Here is an 18,836-nt window from a genome sequence, read left to right as displayed (position 1 = left end):
ACATGCTAGAAGGACTATACAAAAAAACTTTAAAAGAGATTCCGGGGGACGTGGGTGACTGAGAAATGGGGGTTTGCCTTTTTGGGGTGCTATCTATAAGAGTGCCGTATCAAGGTAATAAGTACTGTAGGAGCAAGTGCTAGGTTTAACAGAGAATAGTCTACTTGGAGTCAAGTAGAGATGATCTTTTTAGTTATAGGATACGCTGATTTGATCAGTAGTATAGTTCGAGGAAGGTAGTTTTAAGGGAAAATTTGAAGAGTGGACTTTAGGTAGCCCGAATAGTTTAAACCTGCTTAACCGGCGCTGCCCTAGTGTGCAACAGTGGCAGCTCCGTGCTAAAGCGTGCTTTATAGCAGGGGGCTGGAAAAGACAGGAAATGACCCAAAATGGCCAATAAACTACAAGTTACTGCCTTAAACCACTCCTCTGAGGACAAACAGGCAGCTCAGTACTCCCTACTCCCACTAGTGAGTAAAGAAACTACCCCTTGACCAAACAAGGAAAATGGAGAAAACAGGAACCAAGACAAAGCCCAGGGATCAGCAAAATCTGATCACTGGAACAAACTATTAGGAAAGTATGGAAAACAAGAGTGTTTTTTTTTTTTTTTTTTTTTCGCCCATGTGAAGTTGGCTTTTGAGAAGTTCTTCACTGTGGTCTTTTTTGTTGGGGGTGGGGACGGGATGTGGATCTCCAGTGAGATTAGTTTATGGTCTGATCTCACCAATGAGGGATATACTTCCGGTGTGGAGCATTTTGTCCCCATGTTTGTGATCAGGTCTAGTATATTTTCACCTTTTGTGGGAATGGTGACAAGTTGTTCCATAGCATTTGAGTTTATGAACTCCAGGAACCTTTGGGCTAGGGTATTGGGGCTTGAGTAATTTTCCCAGTCTGTTTGGGTAGTTGAAGTCACCCAATATGATGGTGTTTGGAGAGGCATTTGTACTCCAGTGTCTTCAGGAAGGCTGTGTGGGGTTCCTGAGTTTGAGAGGGTGGCCTGTAACATGCTACAAACTGTAGAGCAGTTTTGCCTATGGTTAATTGCACCTGAATGGTCTCTGATGCTTCGTGAGTTGCCACCAGCCTGGAGGTGTGGGTATCCTTGACTAATATGGATACACCCCCTCCTTTTGTGGCACGGTCCAGGTTTTGGGGCCAGAACACATGATATGAGGTAAAACCTGATAGTGCCGGGGTGCTCTCAGGAGCCTTGAACCAGGTTTGTCACAGCACAGACATCTATGTTCTCCATACTGAGGAGGGTTTCGAGGGCGTGCATCTTGAGATTTAGACTTCTGGCATTGAGCAGCATTACCCTTAGTTTTTTTCCATTATTGTTTTCTAGGGCGGTGGGTTTAGAATTTGAGCCTAGTCTAAAAAAGGCACTATGGGGGTGGCAAGAGCCTTTGCCAATATCTGGAAACCCAGGGGTGACAGGTGCAAGCCGTCCCTTGCGAAGCAGCGTGGCTTGTCAAGCATGTCATTCCAGGCAGACTGACATTGGATCCCCTTAGAATGACACCAGAAATTAAGCCAATTGTTAAAACTGATCATTTTGTCTCTGTATTGTGGCATCATTCTTGGTGAAGGTAGGATACTGGTCAGGGTCATACCAGCCTGGGCTACATAATCTGAGAGCTCCTTTATGTCTCCATGTAGTCTAGGGAGGTACGTCTCAGGTCATTCACACCGGCATGGACAATGACAGTCATACTTGTACTTGCTGTGGAGTGACCTGAGTGCTATGTGGTGGATTCTAGCGCCCAACAGGCAGCTTACTGTGACCCTCTCCTTGTTCAGTCTGGTGAGTGGGACGTCAGTGTGTCTGACTATGGAGTCACCTATGACAAGTGTGTCTGGCATTGTTTGGCCTTAAGGGCTGTGACTGATTTGCCCACTGACTTTGTGATCTATGTGTTGCTTGTATTATGTCATGAGGTGGCAGTTGTTTGGGTGTCTGCTTTGGAGGCCTCTGCTGTTTTGGTAGATTTTTGATCAGTGCCTCCGAGTATGTCTGTGTGTATGTGTTTGATTTGTAGTTGTGAGTTCTATGTGAGACTGGGTTTATGGTGTGTGTGGTTACCTTCTCCTCCTGTCTTGTTTTGCCAGTCCTGAGTTGAGAGAGAGCTCAGCCTCCAGTTTGGCTATATAGTTGCATCTCTCGCATGTATTTGTTTTGTGGGAGGAGGAGAGGGTTGTCTGTGTACATGAGGCAATTGTAACATTGCCTCAATATTCCCAGATTCACCAGCTGAGCAGGAGAGGATGCTAGCAACTGACCCTTTGACATGCTAGAAGAAATGAAAAAGTTTGCTGTGTAACTGAGTCAGAAAGGACCTATAGGCATGTGGGTACTCAAGGGGGTTTTAAGCTAGTGAAGTACTATCTTTGCTCTAGCATTTCCTTTGTTAGAGGGGACATTTTTTGCTGCACTATAGCCATGGCCTTACTTGACTGCAATCACATCCAGTAAGGTCTTGCACCAAGGAGCTAAGAATAAAACACTTATACTATTAACCAGTTTAGATCTTTATTAATTTAAGTGTTAAGGTATCACTTCATGCTTCCACCTTGTTAAAAATTGAGATTTGCATGTGCAAAGTGTGTTTGTATGCAGTGTTTGCCTTGGTATGTTTTTACTCCACTGGTTGGTTTGCAAAAAAAAAAAACTTTTGCAGTGTCCCTGGATTTGTCTTTGTACATACAAACCACATTGCTATATTATCCCCTTCCTTTTTCTTGTGTCCAGAAGTCACTTTTTAAAGGACATCGAGGTTAACTTGCGTTGAATTAGATAATAGATGTCACTGCAAAGAATCACTGTCGAAATATTTGTGCATGGACAAAATCCCTTTCTAAATCTATTTGCCAGCCTCCAGTTCAGTTGGTGCTATGGCTTTAATATACTGGTGTGTTTGCTCATGCCTTCCAAATATCTCCACCATTACATACCAGATGTTCTTCATCTCACATTGCTGCAGTCCTTACACTTGGGTAGTCCACTGTCCTCGGTCAGCCCGAATATCAAAGTATAAGGCTGACGTCGGTCAAGGCGCATTTGACCGACATCAAGACGTCGGGGTACAAATGCGCATGACCGACGTCATATCCTCAGTCTTTTTTGCCGCATGGTCCGATGCAGAAGCAGCATTGCAAGTGCCGGTTGGCGTTCTGAGATTTTTCGTTTTCGAAGTTTCAGACCGAGTCAAAGTTGGCTAAGTACCCCGTTGGGGAATATTTTAGTTTTTTCTTGCCTCAGTGGTTTACCGGATGTCAGAAAAAGTGAATAATTGCATTTCTTGTGGGAAACAGATACCGCATAGAGATTATCATACTTTGTGTATTCCTTGCTTAGGGCCTGAGCACGACGTTGTTGGCTGTCGCTCTTGTGCTAGATTTAATAAATGCACTATAAAGAGAAGGTTGGATTGTGCCAGGTTAGTCTTTGGGAAGCGGTGCAATTATAAAATGCTGTCGGATGCTCCGCCCGCTTCTTCGAAGCGCAAGGACAAAGCAGTTAAGCCTAGGCTGGAAGAACCGTCTGTACCGGACGCCGGTTCTTTAGAGGTGTCGGTGGAGCCGGTGGTTCCTCCGGAGATTTCTTTGGGTTCCCAGGGAGAGACTTTGTTATTGCAGGATGTGGCCTCTCAGGAGGCAGGTCAGGCCGAAGGGGCTTCTCAGGTTACTTTACTCCCCTCCCTTCCTAAGGTGGTTAGGCCCTCTCCTTCTGTTGCCAAGGCTTCTCCCAGGGGCAGGCCAGGTTTAGCTTCAGTTGGTGTCACCCCTAGTTCTTCAGGAACTGTGCCCAAGAAGCATATGCTTAAAATGGCAGAAGATTTGATTACTTTGATTAGGGGTTCTTTGCCCCCTCCTGATAAGAGACCTAGGGTGGAGCCTGAGCCAGGGAGTTTTGAGCAGGCTTGGATGTTTCAGAGTCTTCGGCTGAAGACTTGCAGGAGTATTCTCCTTATTCTGACTCTGATGTGGATGATTCTACTCCTTCTGCTTCTCCTCCTGAGGATTTTTCTTTTTCAGAAACTCTTCATTCTATGAGGGAGCATTTTAAGTGGGAAGGCCAGGACTTCTCTGATTCCAGGAAAAGGCTTAGGGAATTTTTGTTTTTGCCCCAGCATAGGCCTTTGGCTATACCTCCTCTTTTAGATGTGGTGGAAGATGTTTTTGCAGAGGCTTCACTTAATCCTGATTCTTTGCCTCCTGCTCCTGTTAAACCTGATAGATATTACAGGGTGCCTGAAGCTCATAAGTATCGAGTCCTAGGGCAGACCCAGAAACTGTTAGTCAGGGCCCTAAAGGTGTTAAGGCTTCTGTTGTCAAGAATCCGGTTCCTTCAGACAAAGAGGCCAAAGCTTTGGACAGATGGGGAAAGAAAGTTTATACTTCTTCCACTCTAGCTATGAGGGCTTTGAATTGCCAGTTTCACATGTTAAAATACCAAAACTATCTCCTTTCACAATTGAAGTCTAAGGTTGATGCTCTGGCGGAAGGTATTGATTGTAAAGAATTGCAAGATTTAGTACATGTTTCTGAACAGGTGGGTAAGCATTCTTTGCAATGTGGTTTTGATGCTGTACAGGCCTCGTCTAGGGTGGCTGCCACTGGGTCAGTTCTTCGCAGGCACGCCTGGCTGAGGGATCAGAATTTGTCTGACCATGTTAAAACAAGGATTTTAGATGCTCCTTTACAATCTGATGTGTTGTTTGGTTCTCCTGTTGAGACAGTTTTAAAGAAAATGGAAGACAAGGCTAAGTCTATGCAGACTGTTAAAGATTTTTTGCAGGTTCAGCCTCCAAAGTTTAGTAGAAATTGGCCTACTAAGGGGTGGATGTATCCTTCTTATGATTCCCAGTCTAGGGGTAGATCTAGACGTGGTAGGGGCAGAGCTCAGGGTTCTTTCAGGCCTCGTACAGGGAGTTCTCCTGCACAGTCTTCAGGTGAGGGCAGGGGTCAGTCCTTTCGTAAACAGACCCAATGACCTACCTTTTCAGCTGCCAGAGTCTTCTCGTCTGGCAGCCCCTTTGGGAGGAAGGTTGGCACTTTTCAAAGAAAATTGGAGTTTAATTACCCAAGACAGATGGGTATTGGATATCATACACCATGGTTACAGGTTTTATTTCCATACCTTACCTCCTTTCAAAGGCATGCCAGACGTTCCTCCTACACAAAGAATAGAGGCTCACAAGCAAATTTCTCTTACTCCAACTAGGGGCCATTCAGCCGGTCCCTATGCCAAGAAGTGGGCCTAGGATTTTATTCTCGCCTGTTCCTCATTCCAAAGAAAGGGAACACGTGGAGACCAATTTTGGACTTATCTATCCTCAACACTTATCTGGACATTCCCAAGTTCAAAATGTTGACGCTACAGCAGCTTTTACCTCTGCTGGGCAAAGATCATTGGATGGTAACTTTAGATCTCAAGGAGGCTTATCTTCATGTTCCTATCAGGCTGAGTTGCAGGAAGTATCTGCGTTTTCGAGCTGGGACTTCTCATTATCAGTTCTCTGCATTCCCCTTTGGCCTATCTACTGGCCCCAGAGTGTTCACGAAGGTTCTGGCTCCAGTGATAGCTTTCCTCAGGTTAAAAGGAATACAGATTTATCCTTATTTGGACGATTGCCTAATTCTGGCTCAAGGAAGGGACGAGCTTCTTCATCATTTGGAGTATGTGATAGCAGTGCTAAGATGCCTGGGGTATTCTGTGAACGAAATAAAGTCCAGTCTAGTACCCTCTCAAGACATGTGCTTTCTGGGTGTGAGACTGAATACAGCATCCCAGATGGCCTTTTTGACCCCGGACAAACAAAAGAATCTTTCCCTTTACTTTCTTCAGTTGTCTCATCAGTCCGGGCTGACTGCAAGGACAGTCCTTCAAGCCTTAGGGTTCATGGCATCTTGTATTCTGGTGCTTCCCAATGCCAAACTGCATATGAGGAAGCTACAATGGTATCTCAAAAATGTATGGACACAGCACTGCCAGGATTTGGACACTGTCATTCCAATAATACCTTGCATTCAAAAGGAATTTTTGTGGTGGGCTCAGGAATGTCACCTAAACAAGGGACTCTCTGTGACCCGGCCAGAGGCGAGTCAGACTCTAATGACAGATGCCTCAGACAAAGCTTGGGGAGCTCATCTGAATGGAAAGTGGATACAAGACAAGTGGCCTGCCAGACTACAACATTTACATATCAACTTGAAAGAGATGTTAGCAGTCCAGTTTGCATTAATAGCCTTCAAGGATTTACTTCTTCCAGTGCAGGTGTTGATTCTAACAGACAACACAACTGTCATGTGGTACATCAACAAGCAAGGCGGAACACATTCTTATCCTCTATGCAGGCAAGCGATGATTTTGTGGGAGACTGCTCTCACTTTACAGCTAAATCTTCAGGCAAGGTTTCTGCCGGGAGCACAGAACTCCTTAGCAGATGTGTTGAGCAGACAAATAATGGATCCCCACGAGTGGAAATTGGATCCTCATGTATTTCAGAAATTGACAGTGTCATGGGGAACTCCAGACATAGATCTGTTCGCTTCCCCACTAAACCACCAGCTGCCAAAGTTTTGCACAAAAGGTTTCATCCAACAGCTTGGAGAGTGGATGCTCTTTCTTTCAATTGGAGCAATCTTCATGTGTATGCCTTTCCGCCTCTGCCTCTTCTCCCAAAGGTACTACTAAAAGCCAGACAAGACAAGCCAAGGATGATTTTAATAGCTCCAGATTGGCCTCGACAGCATTGGTACCCATTACTGAGGAGCCTGGTACGGAAGCCTCCATGGCCTTTGCCTACGATTCCACACCTGTTGTCTCAGGAGGACAGTCATCTGCTCAATGTCAAGCTTCACTCTCTGCACCTAACAGCCTGGCATATTCTGTTTTGAACCATAGTGGGCCTCCACTTCCACAACAAGTTTTGAATGTTATTTTGGAAGCTAGAAGGCCTAGTACAAGGAAAGTGTACGCAGAAAAATGGAAGAGATTTTTATTTTGGAGTGCAGCAAAGGATTTTGATGTTTCTGAGCCTAATTTAAGTGTGGCTCTTCAATATCTTACTGAGTTACTGGACAAGGGTTTGTCCTTCTCTTCTATTAAGGTTCATGCTGCAGCAATTTCAGCTCACTATGATTGTGACCCACCATTGTTTTCTCATCCTTTGTTCAAGCAATTTCTTAGAGGGGCAAAGAATATAAGACCCCCACGAAACGCTCCTACTCCTGCTTGGGATCTCAATTTTGTGTTGGAGAAACTCACTCTACAACCTTTTGAGCCTGCAGCTACTGCTGAATTAAAGTTTTTATCATGGAAGACCTGCTTTTTTGTTGGCTATTACCTCTGCAAGAAGGGTTTCTGAGTTGCAGGCCCTTATGGCAGTTGAGCCTTTCTTGATTTTTCATAAGGATAGGGTATCTTTACGGACTAATCCTTCCTTTATGCCTAAAGTGGTTTCTAGTGTGGCTTTAAACCAAACTATTCATTTGCCTACCTTTTATGCAAATCCCCAAAATAATGGGGAAAAGATTTTGCACACTTTAGATGTACACAGGCAGTTGCGTTATTATTTGGACAGAACTAAAGGGTTCAGGCAGTCTCAGCAGTTATTTGTTTCTTTTGCTTTGAGTTCACAGGGCAAGCCTGTGTCAAAACAAACTATTTCTAAGTGGATTGGGTTTTGCATTGCTTTCTGTTATTCCCATCATGGCAAGGAAGTTCCAGCTGGGATTAGGCCTCATTCCACCAGGGCTACTGCCACTTCAACAGCTTTTTAAAGAGGGGTGGCAACTAAGGATATTTTGGAGGCAGCTACTTGGAGTTCAGTGCATACTTTTTCCAGGCATTATCACCTACCACTTTACTCTAAATCCAGGGCTGGTTTTGCCACTGCTGTTTTGCAGGGCATTTTGGCAGCTCCTGCTTCCTTATAATTTGGCCATCCTCCCTTTCCTCTGCTTTGGGATTCTACCCAAGTGTAAGGACTGCAGCAATGTGAGATGAAGAACATAGTACAGTTTTGTACCTACCATAAATGTAGATGTTCGAAGATCCACATTGCTGCAGTCCAATTTACCCTCCCTCCTTCCCCTCTGTTGTTGGAGGCGGTTGTGTGGGTTGGGTGGTCAATTGGGTGTATATTGTTTATTGTATATATTGTACATATGTTTGGTGCTAGGAAGGTTGGTGGTTGGTTTGCTGTCTTTTGGTTTTTGACCTTTATTTTTAGGGTCTTCTGACATCTGGGGCAAGAAAAGACAGGATATGACGTCGGTCATGTGCATTTGTACCCTGACGTCTTGATGTCGGTCAAATGCGCCTTGACCGACGTCAGCCTTATACTTTGATATTCGGGCCGACCGAGGACAGCGGACTACCCAAGTGTAAGGACTGCAGCAATGTGGATCTTCGAACATCTACATTTATGGTAGGTACAAAACTGTACTTTTTGCAGTGTAGTAACCACCCAACATGCCCATACACCTTTAGCCATCAATATGCAGCTACTCCTGTTCATGTGAGAATATGAATTCATTTTCAGACTTAAGGTGTGAAAGCTGCACTGAATAATTCTAGGTGCTTGTTCAGGTTTCACATGGTGCTTGCTTAGAGCTACTCTTATGTTAAGCCACTATGAATATGTTGCACTGCCACCTCTGATACCAGGGTAATGTTTTAATCTTTCTATTCCCGCACTGCACACTAGCAGTATCTGGTGCAAATACAACAGAGAAGTATGCAAGCGATACACCACCCAAGCATCATTTGCCGTGCAGAATGTACAAGTATGCTTACCAAATTTCTGTGTTTCCAAACATCGGTGTTACTACGCTACTACTGAATAAAATGAACAGCACTCGGGCTGGGGTAAGGACAAGGGAGCCATGACATCACAGAATGGGTAGGTCTTATTATTTTAGTTGGAATCCGATGACTGCTGTGGTGATTTCACTTTAGGGGGAGGGAACTGATTAAAAAAAAGTACCTGCACTGCCTGGCCTCAATGTCTGTGATTGGGCAACTCCAGCAAGCTTTATTCAAACGTGAGAGAATCATTTTTTAAGTGAATCCATCACAGTATAAGAAGGTAGGCTTCTGTTAAGGGGAATTATAAAAATTGTAAATGCTTTACTGTTGTTGTTTTACAGAGGACAATGTAAATAGGGAGGAAAAGCGCCATGAAGTTTAGGAATACATTAGAGAAACCTGTTGTACTCCTTTAATCATAGCTTTTTTTTTTGTTCTGCACTCTCCCAGCAGATGAGTGGTGGTCACCTAATCCAGTTGCATTGAACCCCTGTTTGGGTCTCTCTTATACCAAGTACACCCCCTCCCCCCCCGATGTACCATGCGGGGCTGCTTGGGCATTGCTGTTGTAATCTCCTTCCCCATAATGGCTTCCTTCAAAGAATGCAGTCTGGAAAATATTGGCATGCATGCTAGATGAATTTGTATTCGTGATCAGGTGAAACTATCCAAGTCTTAAGTACACACACAGAGCTAGTGTTGGTGACCTTTGCCTTGTAGGTGTAATATGTGTGTTCCATTCTTGAAACTAAATGAGATAAACATCCTGGCAAAAATGTTGGTCTCTTGCTGTCCCTGATGCATGGGTAAACATCCTGGCAAAAATGTTGGTCTCTTGCTGGCCCTGATGCATGGGTAAACAGACCTGAATCTTCCTCTGCTTACCTGGGTTTGAATGACTAGTAGCCTGGGCTGGAGTTCCTGGTCAAGCAACAGTGGGAATGAGTAACTGAGACCAGATTTAGTGTGACAGGAGCCCCATCAGAGTGAAAGATTGGAACTGCAGATCACCAGGAGAAATACCAGGGGGGAGTACCCACACTCGCGGAGCAGTGGTATGTGCAGGAGTTTGTGGACACTGCACTCTGCTGAGTGGTGGTGTGTATATATGATATTGAAAGGCTTTTGTCAAGTTGACAGTTGCAATCCCCTGACTGTTCCCCTCTGTGTACTTTGGCTGGTGTTGGAGATGTTTTTAGCCATGGGGGTCGGGGTGCCATGGTGTTCCCCTCTGTGTACTTTGGCTGGTGTTGGAGATGTTTTTAGCCATGGGGGTCGGGGTGCCAGAAGAAAGATTTTTAATAGAAAATGTTGAATTTATACTAAGTACCATCACAGTCCTAGATCACAGCTTGAAATTGTGAACCATCAATTTTCCTTGAGGCTTTTATTTATTTATTTTTTTTGTTCTGGTCTTTTTCTGAGAAACTTGCCTAGTCTGTTGGTGATGTGTAGGTAGCAGTGAAGTACTGTGTAGCCCAACCTGAAATAGTTGTCTGTGGTTCTTCAAGGCAAAAGGCTGTGGGCCCAGAACTGTGTGGTGGCTCGGGGCTTATACAGTATCCCAGTTAATCCAACTGTGGCTTCAAAGGTCAACAAAGAGGAGTAAATGTCCAAGTTGTGGCTTCAGATTGTCAGAATATTGAGTGCAACGCACTAGGCCCCTAATGTCCATGGGATGACGTCTTATCTATTTGGATTGTAGCTGTTTAATTTGGGACTTTCTGCTTGAAACAGCAGAAATTGGTATGATGGTGCCTAGCTCCATGATCTAGGAGGATGAAGCCCAGATGGAAAGGTTTAATACCAGGGTTCAAATAGTGGCTTGATGGCTGGAGGACCTGGTAAGAAGTGGGATTGAGTGGGGTTCAAATAGTGGCTTGATGGCTGGAGGACCTGGTAAGAAGTGGGATTGAGGTGGGTTATGTCATCTCTCCATTGTCAGGAATATGAGAGGTTCTCCCTGCCCCCCAAACAGGTGATTCATGGGGGGGGGGCCGAGTCACCTGGATGACTTGCCATAGCAGATGTACTCCAGCACCTGGGGCATTACATGCATACTCTGGGATAAGGGTTGGGCCTTAAAAGGGGAAACTTATTGTAATCCTGCCGTATGATGCCTTAGTCTCCTCTTTACCATCTCTAACCTCGTCTATGGCCAGTGAAGAAACTGTTTGGGTTTGGGAGACACTCCCCCCCCAATAAAAAAAGCATGTGATGGCTTTAGCAGGAACTGAGGGCGTGATGGAGTGTTTTTTTTTTGTTTGTTTTGTGAGGCTTGTACATAGCAGAGGTCTCTCTCTCTCCTCCTTCTTCTTCTCTCTCTCTCTCTGTCTCTCTCTCTCTCTCTCTCTCTCTCTCTCTCTCTCTCTCTCTCTCTCTCTCTCTCTCTCTCTCTCTCTCTCTCTCTCTCTCTCTCTCTCTCTCTCTCTCTCTGTCTCTCTCTCTTTCTCTCTCTCTCTCTGTCTCTCTCTCTCTCTCTCTCTCTCTCTCTCTCTCTCTCTCTCTTTCTCTCTCTCTCTCTCTCTCTTTCTCTCTCTCTTTCTCTCTCTCTCTCTCTCTCTTTCTCTCTCTCTCTCTGTCTCTCTCTCTCTCTTTCTCTCTCTTTCTCTCTCTCTCTCTCTCTCTCTCTCTCTCTCTCTCTCTCTCTCTCTCTCTCTCTCTCTCTCTCTCTCTTTCTCTCTCTCTCTCTCTCTCTCTCTCTCTCTCTCTCTCTCTCTCTCTCTCTTTCTCTCTCTCTCTCTGTCTCTCTCTCTCTTTCTCTCTCTCTCTCTCTCTCTCTCTTTCTCTCTCTCTCTCTCTCTCTCTCTCTCTCTCTCTCTCTCTCTCTCTCTCTCTCTCTCTCTCTCTCTCTCTCTTTCTCTCTTTCTCTCTCTCTCTCTCTCTCTCTCTCTCTCTTTCTCTCTCTCTCTCCTCCTCCCTGAACTATTGAGATGCTTTCTTCCCTTCGTGACATTACCCACTGTAGCCATCTGTATATTTATATGTATCCTGTTCTTGTATCTGGATGGTGTTGCTAACTGGCTTTCCTGTTTGGGTCACAAGGGGCTCCATCCACTACATTTTCTTTAAATTTCCTTTGGGTATGATTTTGCTGTCTTCCCTTAGTGACATTACCCGCTGTAGCCATCTGTATATTTATTTGTATCCTGTTCTTGTATTCATTGGGTTCAAGGTACATCATATCTGCATCCTCATTTCCTAGCGTAACACAAGATAATGTTTCTGATATTGGAGTGTAGGAAGGGTTATTTATGCACTTCAGTGTGATGCAGGGTAAGTTGTTTCTAATTTGGGACTTTGGCAAACACCTGCTGTCTGTAGACCTGTAAAAATGTACTTGTAATGTGAGCTTGATTTGAAAATGTACTGTAAATAGTCAGAGGTATGCTTCTTGGTAGTTTTATTTGACTGTTTAATGTTTTTCTCTTTCTAGCCGTTCCCATGGGGTGATGGGTCCAAAACCCTGTTTCACAACTCCCATGTAAATCCACTCCCAGATGGCTACGAGGACCATGGTGACCACCACTGAGACAGGACCACTTGGACTGGAATCTGAATCATGCTTGGATGCTCTTTAAATGGATCAGAATTGTGTGGAACACAGTATACTGGACCAGTTGATCAAATCTTTCTCAGCATTCCTGTAGTTAAAATAAACTACTGAATTAAACTTCAATGGTCTGTCTGTTCCTTTTTTGTAACACAACATGCACTTTTATTCATTGGGTGGTATTTTGACAGCAGTTTGTGCCCCAACAGCCGTGTTACAGCACAGTAAAATTTGAGCCCCTCTTTGGGGGGGGGGGTGCATGGTCTGTCCATTTCCTCTCTTCTGAGGGTGTTTGGGGGATGGAGGGGTGATCAGCGGTTCCCATAAAGGCACTGAGGAAATATTTGAGGGTACACAGGTAGTTTTTGGGCTATTTCTGCACCATGGCAAGAGGGATAAAGGCCTGACTATATAGCACAATCAACCCAAGGCTGACTAGATGTAGAGGAACCAACTTGGGAGTAATAGTAATGATGGTGCAGTGCCTGTCCTCCTCTCCTTGGGAGTAATAGTAATGATGGTGCAGTGCCTATCCTCCTCTTCCCCAGGAGGGGTGAACTTCAGAGTTGCCCATACTGTCCCCTGGTAGAGACGTAATTGGTATAGGGTGTTTTGCAGGCTTGTCACTTGTGGAACTAACTACCCAGCACTATGCCTATTGCATGACCACGCTGCAAGTCTGGCCCCTACAACATTTGCTGTGTCAGGTGTACTGTAGATGGTCAGCATGCACAGAGGAGCAAAAGAAAAACAAAGGGCAATGTTGGGTACAGCAACAGGTCTGCACCTTGCTACAGACTTGGGTCACTGCTTGTGATGAAGAACTTCAACACTGAATTTTGGCTTAGCCTGAAGCACTTGATGGCATGTCCTAATATACATGCCCATAAGTTTGACAAATGGCATCATGAACCTTTTCAGATGTCGTCTTGATGTATGATTCAACTCGCTGTAGGTGCAGTGTCAAAATCTCAAAATTAGTGGAGCTCCACCATGTCTGGTTAGACTTCATGACTACTTTATTTTGCCAGATTGTTCTGCAGCTTATGCTGTCACATTGGTGTAGTTTCAGGTGTTCTTCGTGTTTCACTGCTGCAGTCCTCACATTTGGGTTATCTGCTTGCAGTAGCCCTCAGTCGGTCTGATTTATCAAAGTCTTGGGTCCTGAGTCTGTTGCTGTCATCTTCCATGACGTCAGTCAGGGGTATAAAACACGCAGCTGACACCAGTACATCAGTCTTTCTTGCCATATGCTGCCCAAAGCAGAACCAGTTCGCAAGTGCCGGTTGGCCAATTCCTGAAACTTCCAATCTGAAATAGTTAACTTCATTTGTGCATCAACCTATGGGTCTTCGGATCCTTATCGAATCCGAGCCGGCAGTTTCCAACAGCATAGATCTGAGCTCCAACCTCCTTCCCCTGCCAACCCTACCTGACCTCAGATCTAGTTTGCCATGGTTTCATCCAGCAGCTCGATCACCGAGTTCGAGGCTTAGCATCTTTTGAGAGAATTTTACTATTTCTCCCCCTTTTTTGCAAAAAAAAAAAAATTTGGTGTATGTGTGTTGTGTACAGGTCCCTCATTAGTTTCCTTTTACCTGTCTGTTAATCTTCATAGTTTTCCTTCCCCACCCTCGTTAGTGCGTTAGGAGTGTGCTGTGTGTTGGGGCCTAGCGTGCGTGTTTCCCTTTCAGTATGTCGGTGGCCCCAAAAGCTGTTTTTTCAAAGTGTACAGAGTGTGGCCATAAGCTATACCTGGCGGGTGGCCACACTCTGTGCGTGTTTTGCCTTGGGGTTGGACACCTCTAGTCCGGTTGCTCCATATGTGCGGCGTTCAACCCCAGGGCACTTAAGGACCGGAGGACTAAGCTGGTTCTGGCGGGACTGCTGCCCCCGGACTCTGCTTCAGCCTCCAGTCCCATGGTGGCTCCTGCCGCAGCTACTGCCACTCCTGCCTCCCTTCCACTGGCCGGGACTCTACCTCCCACTTCGGGCCAGGAGGATAGGGAGTCCAGGAAAGAGAAGCAGGAGGAGAAGCACCTCTTCATCGGCCTCGCCGGCTAAGTGGTCTTCTCCCTCCAGGACTTCCAAGTCTTCCACCCCTTGGCTCCGGTCTCCTTTTTCACCAGGACCGGAGGAGGAGGCCCGACCCCTGTCGAGGTCATCTAGGCGGCACTCTGTCCCACCTTGGTGGCCTCATCCAGATCCACCCGAAGCCTGACTGACGCAGACCTGGACCGGATGATAAGATTCCTCCAGGCCCAGCTGCAAATGGGAGTGCTCCTGCCCCCCCCCCTCCAGGGGGGAGCTAGACACCTTTTTTTTGCCCCAATTGCTTTTTCTCCGACCCGCTTCCCAGGTTCGGAGTTTTTGGAGCCGGGTAGCATCGGCACTGGGTGGGGGGGGTGTCTGCACCGACAGTGTTGGGTACTTCACCGACAATGCCCTCAAGTCTGTCCAGTCCCTTTTCTTCAGATCCGAACTCTAAGCCGAGAGCTGAGCTTCGGACCAGAGGGTCTGTGTGCCTTCGGCTCCGCCCAGGTCTGAGCATACTGGACCTTTGGATCAGACCACGTCTGCTCCAGCCCCAATCCGCCCATCTGATCCAAGGGAGGGTCTGCTCTCTGATCCGAGAGAGTGGCTCTCCTTTGGCATTCTATGTAGTGGAGAGGGTTCTGTAGAGGGATTCCAGACCCCCGGCCTTGGCTACAGCTCCACCCTGCACCTCATCTCAGATGGGTCCGACTTCAGTCAGCCAGTCCCAGGGACAGCCTGCTCCAACGTCCCAGGTCGTTCTGTTGGAACATGATGTTGCTGGTGAGGTCTCCTCGGACAGCCCCCCCCCCTAAGAGATTCCTTGCAAGTGCAAGAGGAGGCACTTGGACTCCCTGAGTCCTTGACTGAGGACACAGATTTGGAGGATGGGGAAGGTTCCCCAAGATCACCCCCCCGAGGACGTCTCCTTTGGAGACATCATGGAGATGCTCAGGATTAGGTGGGGTGGTCTGCCCCAAAGCCTACCTTGTACGAATGTGTTCCTGGAGGCATTTGAAGCAGGCCCGTCTACCTCTTGGGTGTCCCTCCAGCTGACCCCCTGGTAGATCTGATCACTACCAGGGCGCGGAAGGAGCCGGACACTGTGGAGCCAGTCCCAAAAAGACCTGACAAAATACTTAGTCCACCCTTTGACAGATCTCACTGGAGTAAGGGAACCCCTGTAGATGCCATGTTGGTGGTGGCGGCCACTAAAAGGGAATTGGCCCAGGAGAGTCCCTCTGTCCATCCTCCAGACAAGGAGTCTCGGTCGATGGCTCGATTAGGGAAGGGTATTTAGTTCAGCTACCTTCTCAGTGAGGTCACTGAACTACATGGCACATGTCATATGACTGCAGCGAGACCTTATCAAAGATTACGCCACGTCGCCCCCGGAGTCCATGTTGGCAGACAAACAATTGTACTCTTCCCGAATGGCCACTCTTAGGTCTATCACCTCTATGCGGCTACTGTCCCACTCCACGGAAGGGGCCGTTAGAGCTAGCGGAGCAGGCGTTATGAGGAGACAGGCCTGGCTCTGCCACTGATTTCGTGGAACCCTTTAAGGCGTCTTTCGCTAATGCCCCTTTTGATGGTTCTGCCCTTTTTGGCAAAACCGTACGTGATACCTTGGTCCAGAGCGAGAAGGACTGGAAGACATGGTCTGCCGTCTGAGTCCGCTTCTCTGCTCTCCAGAGGTCCTTTTCAAAGAACCAAAAGGGACAGAAGATGTGGTTCCGGAAGTCACAACAGCCCGTTCCGCTCTGGACCCCCCCCAGTCCTTCCTCGGCAGAGGAGGACAGGGTGGACGCCACCCTAGAGGCAGAGGGGGCCTGAGGAACTTGAGGTCCAGAGAACCGTTCTCTGACCGGCCCACACAACAGCCCTGAAGGGTTACCCGACTGCTCCACTTTGGAGGCAGTCGGGGGCGCTTCTCGAGGCACCTAGCAGCTTGGGAGTCCATAGCGACTGACCGCTGGGTGCTTAGCATCCTATCCAGTGGTTACCAGATCCCTTTCTCCCATCCCCCTCGCAATCCCAGACACCTCGACGTCCCACCTGAGCAGAGGGAGGCTGCAGCTGTGGAAATCCAGCAGCTGCTAGAAGAGCGCCATCCAGCACGTCCCCCCCCAGACCAGTACAGATCAAGCTTTTACTCCAGGTTCTTCTTGGTGCCAAAAAGGACGTGGGACTTCAGACCGATCCTCTACCTATCCCTCTTGAACCTGTCCGTAACCAAGGAAAAGTTCCGGATGGTCACTCTTCAATCCATTCTCCCCTTCCTGCAGGAGAACGACTGGATGTGCTCTATAGACCTCAAGGATGCATACTACCACATTCTGATGGACAGACTATCTAGGAGGTTTCTCTGCTTACGGCTAGGAGCCAGCCATTACCAATTCAGGGCCCTTCCCTTTGGTCTCACCACAGCCCCCAGGGTGTTCACCAAAGTTCTATCGGTGATAGCTGCCCACCTGCGACTGCAGGGCATTCCGGTTTTCCCATACCTAGACGACTGGCTCCTGACCGCCCCCACAAGGCATCTACTCTGCGCAGCCAGAAACTCCTTTCTTCACCTAGCAGCCCGGCTAGGGATCACTATCGGCATAGAGAAATCTTCCCTTTCTCCAACTCTAACCATAGATTTCATCGGAGCAAGGTTGGACACAGGCGTCTAGCCCTATTAACTCAGACAGGAGTGCGGACCTTAAGACTCCATGTGCGGGCCATCCTACTGCAGGCACCCCTGGCGGAATTGGTCATGAGGACTTTGGGTTCGATGGCCACCATCAACCTATTGCCGATGGTGCATCTGAACATGAGTCCTGCAATGGACTCTCCCAAGTTCAATTGTCTTTTCTGCAATTCCCTCTGTACCACCCTATTCTCCTCAGCAGGGTTTGCAAGGAGGCCCTCTTATGGTGGCTCTAATCCCTGGACCTCCAAAAGGGGCACCCCTTTTCTATGTCCCCTAACCACGGTGACCACTGACACTTCTCTCCTCTGGTGGGGGGGCATTGTGCGGGCAGGACAGTCCAAGGCACGTGGAACAGCACTGAGACCTCTGCATATAAATGTCCTAGAGATGAGGGCTGTGCTTTTGGCGTTGCAAGCACTACAGAGCCGCCTTCCCGTAGGAACGATTGCAATCCAGACTGACAACATGGCAGTTATCTGGTACATCAGCAAACAGGGAGGAACCAGGTCTTATCCCCTTTATCGAGAGGCCATGAGTGTGGGAATGGGAGAGTTCCACCAACCGCTTTCTCATATCGACGCACATTCCGGGACGGTCCAACATTTTATCAGAAAAGTTGTCGCACCATCCTCTCACCGTACGAGTGGTCTCGAGCCCAAAAGTAGCGAAGCAGATATTCTCCACTTGGGGTCAACCTTGTTGCGATCTTTTCGCCTCTCCTTCAAATGTGAAATGCAACGACTACTTTGCTCTAATTCCCCCACCCGGGGAATCCCCACGAGACGCTCTGGTGCATGCTTGGCCCCCTGGTCTCCTTTATGCTTATCCTCCTTCCACTGATATTGAAGTTTCTACAGAAAGCCAGTCGGTTGCAGAACAAGATAATCCTCATTGCCCCATTCTGGCCTCGCCAGGCTTGGTTCCCGTATCTTTGGTCTCGCCTAGTGAATCCTCCCTGTATTCTGGATCCCATTCCAGATCTCGTAACCCATCCATTGGATCTTCCGACCCCACATCTGGACAGCCTCAAGCTCACTGCTTGGTTGATCCAGTTCCAAGGTTAGCTAGGACTCCTGGTATCTCTTCCCAGGTCAAAGCTGTTCTGGTGGCAGCGCATAAGCCATCCACCAGAAAGGTCTAGGATGGCAAATGCGTTTTTTTCTATTTTGGCGGAGCACAGAGATCTAGATCCTTTCACAGCTCCGTTGCCTGCGGTGTTAGATTTCCTATCGGGACTCTTCGATCAGGGCGCCAGCTCCTCTACAGTCAAGGTTCAGTTGGCAGTTATTTCTCACCATCACGTAGGAATCTACCTTGGACCATTGATCTCCTCCAAGTTATGCAAGGCCTTTCTGAAGGGAAACCTTGTTACTCAGACCCCTGGTGAAGGATGCAGTCCCTCCTTGGGACTTAACTTTGGTATTGCAGGCACTTACAGCCCCTCCCTTTGAACCTGCAGCTTCAGTAGATCTAAAATTTTTATGGAAAACTGCCTTTCTTGTAGCCATCACCTCAGCTCGAAGGGTTTCTGAATTTCAAGCCCTTTGTGCAAAACCACCTTATTTGTCTTTCCACAAAGACAAGAGTCTACCTCAGGACCAATCACTTCTTTCTTCCAAAAATTGCATCCGAATCGAATATTAATCAGTCCATTAACCTACCAGTTTTTTTCCCCAGTTACCAAAACAAAGGGGAACATAAGTTGCATCTGTTGGATCCGCACAGACAAC

General features: G+C 47.2%; 1 protein-coding gene across 1 annotated transcript in view; it reads left to right on the top strand.

Moving 5' to 3' along the window:
• Positions 1–12,500, top strand: part of LOC122799674 (cytochrome c oxidase subunit 6A, mitochondrial) — a 60,285-nt gene extending 47,785 nt beyond the window's left edge. The window contains exon 3 of the mRNA XM_044068885.1: positions 12,258–12,500. Within this exon, the coding sequence (XP_043924820.1) occupies positions 12,258–12,353 (96 nt within the window). The 3' untranslated portion in view covers positions 12,354–12,500. The remainder of the gene's footprint in view (positions 1–12,257) is intronic.
• Positions 12,501–18,836: the final 6,336 nt, after the last annotated feature.

The sequence above is a fragment of the Protopterus annectens genome, chromosome 4.part0 (assembly GCF_019279795.1).
Source record: "Protopterus annectens isolate FY-2018-M chromosome 4.part0, PAN1.0, whole genome shotgun sequence".
Classification (NCBI taxonomy): domain Eukaryota; kingdom Metazoa; phylum Chordata; order Ceratodontiformes; family Protopteridae; genus Protopterus; species Protopterus annectens.
Note: the sequence above shows the minus strand (reverse complement) of the source record. Positions and strands in the feature narration are given on the sequence as shown.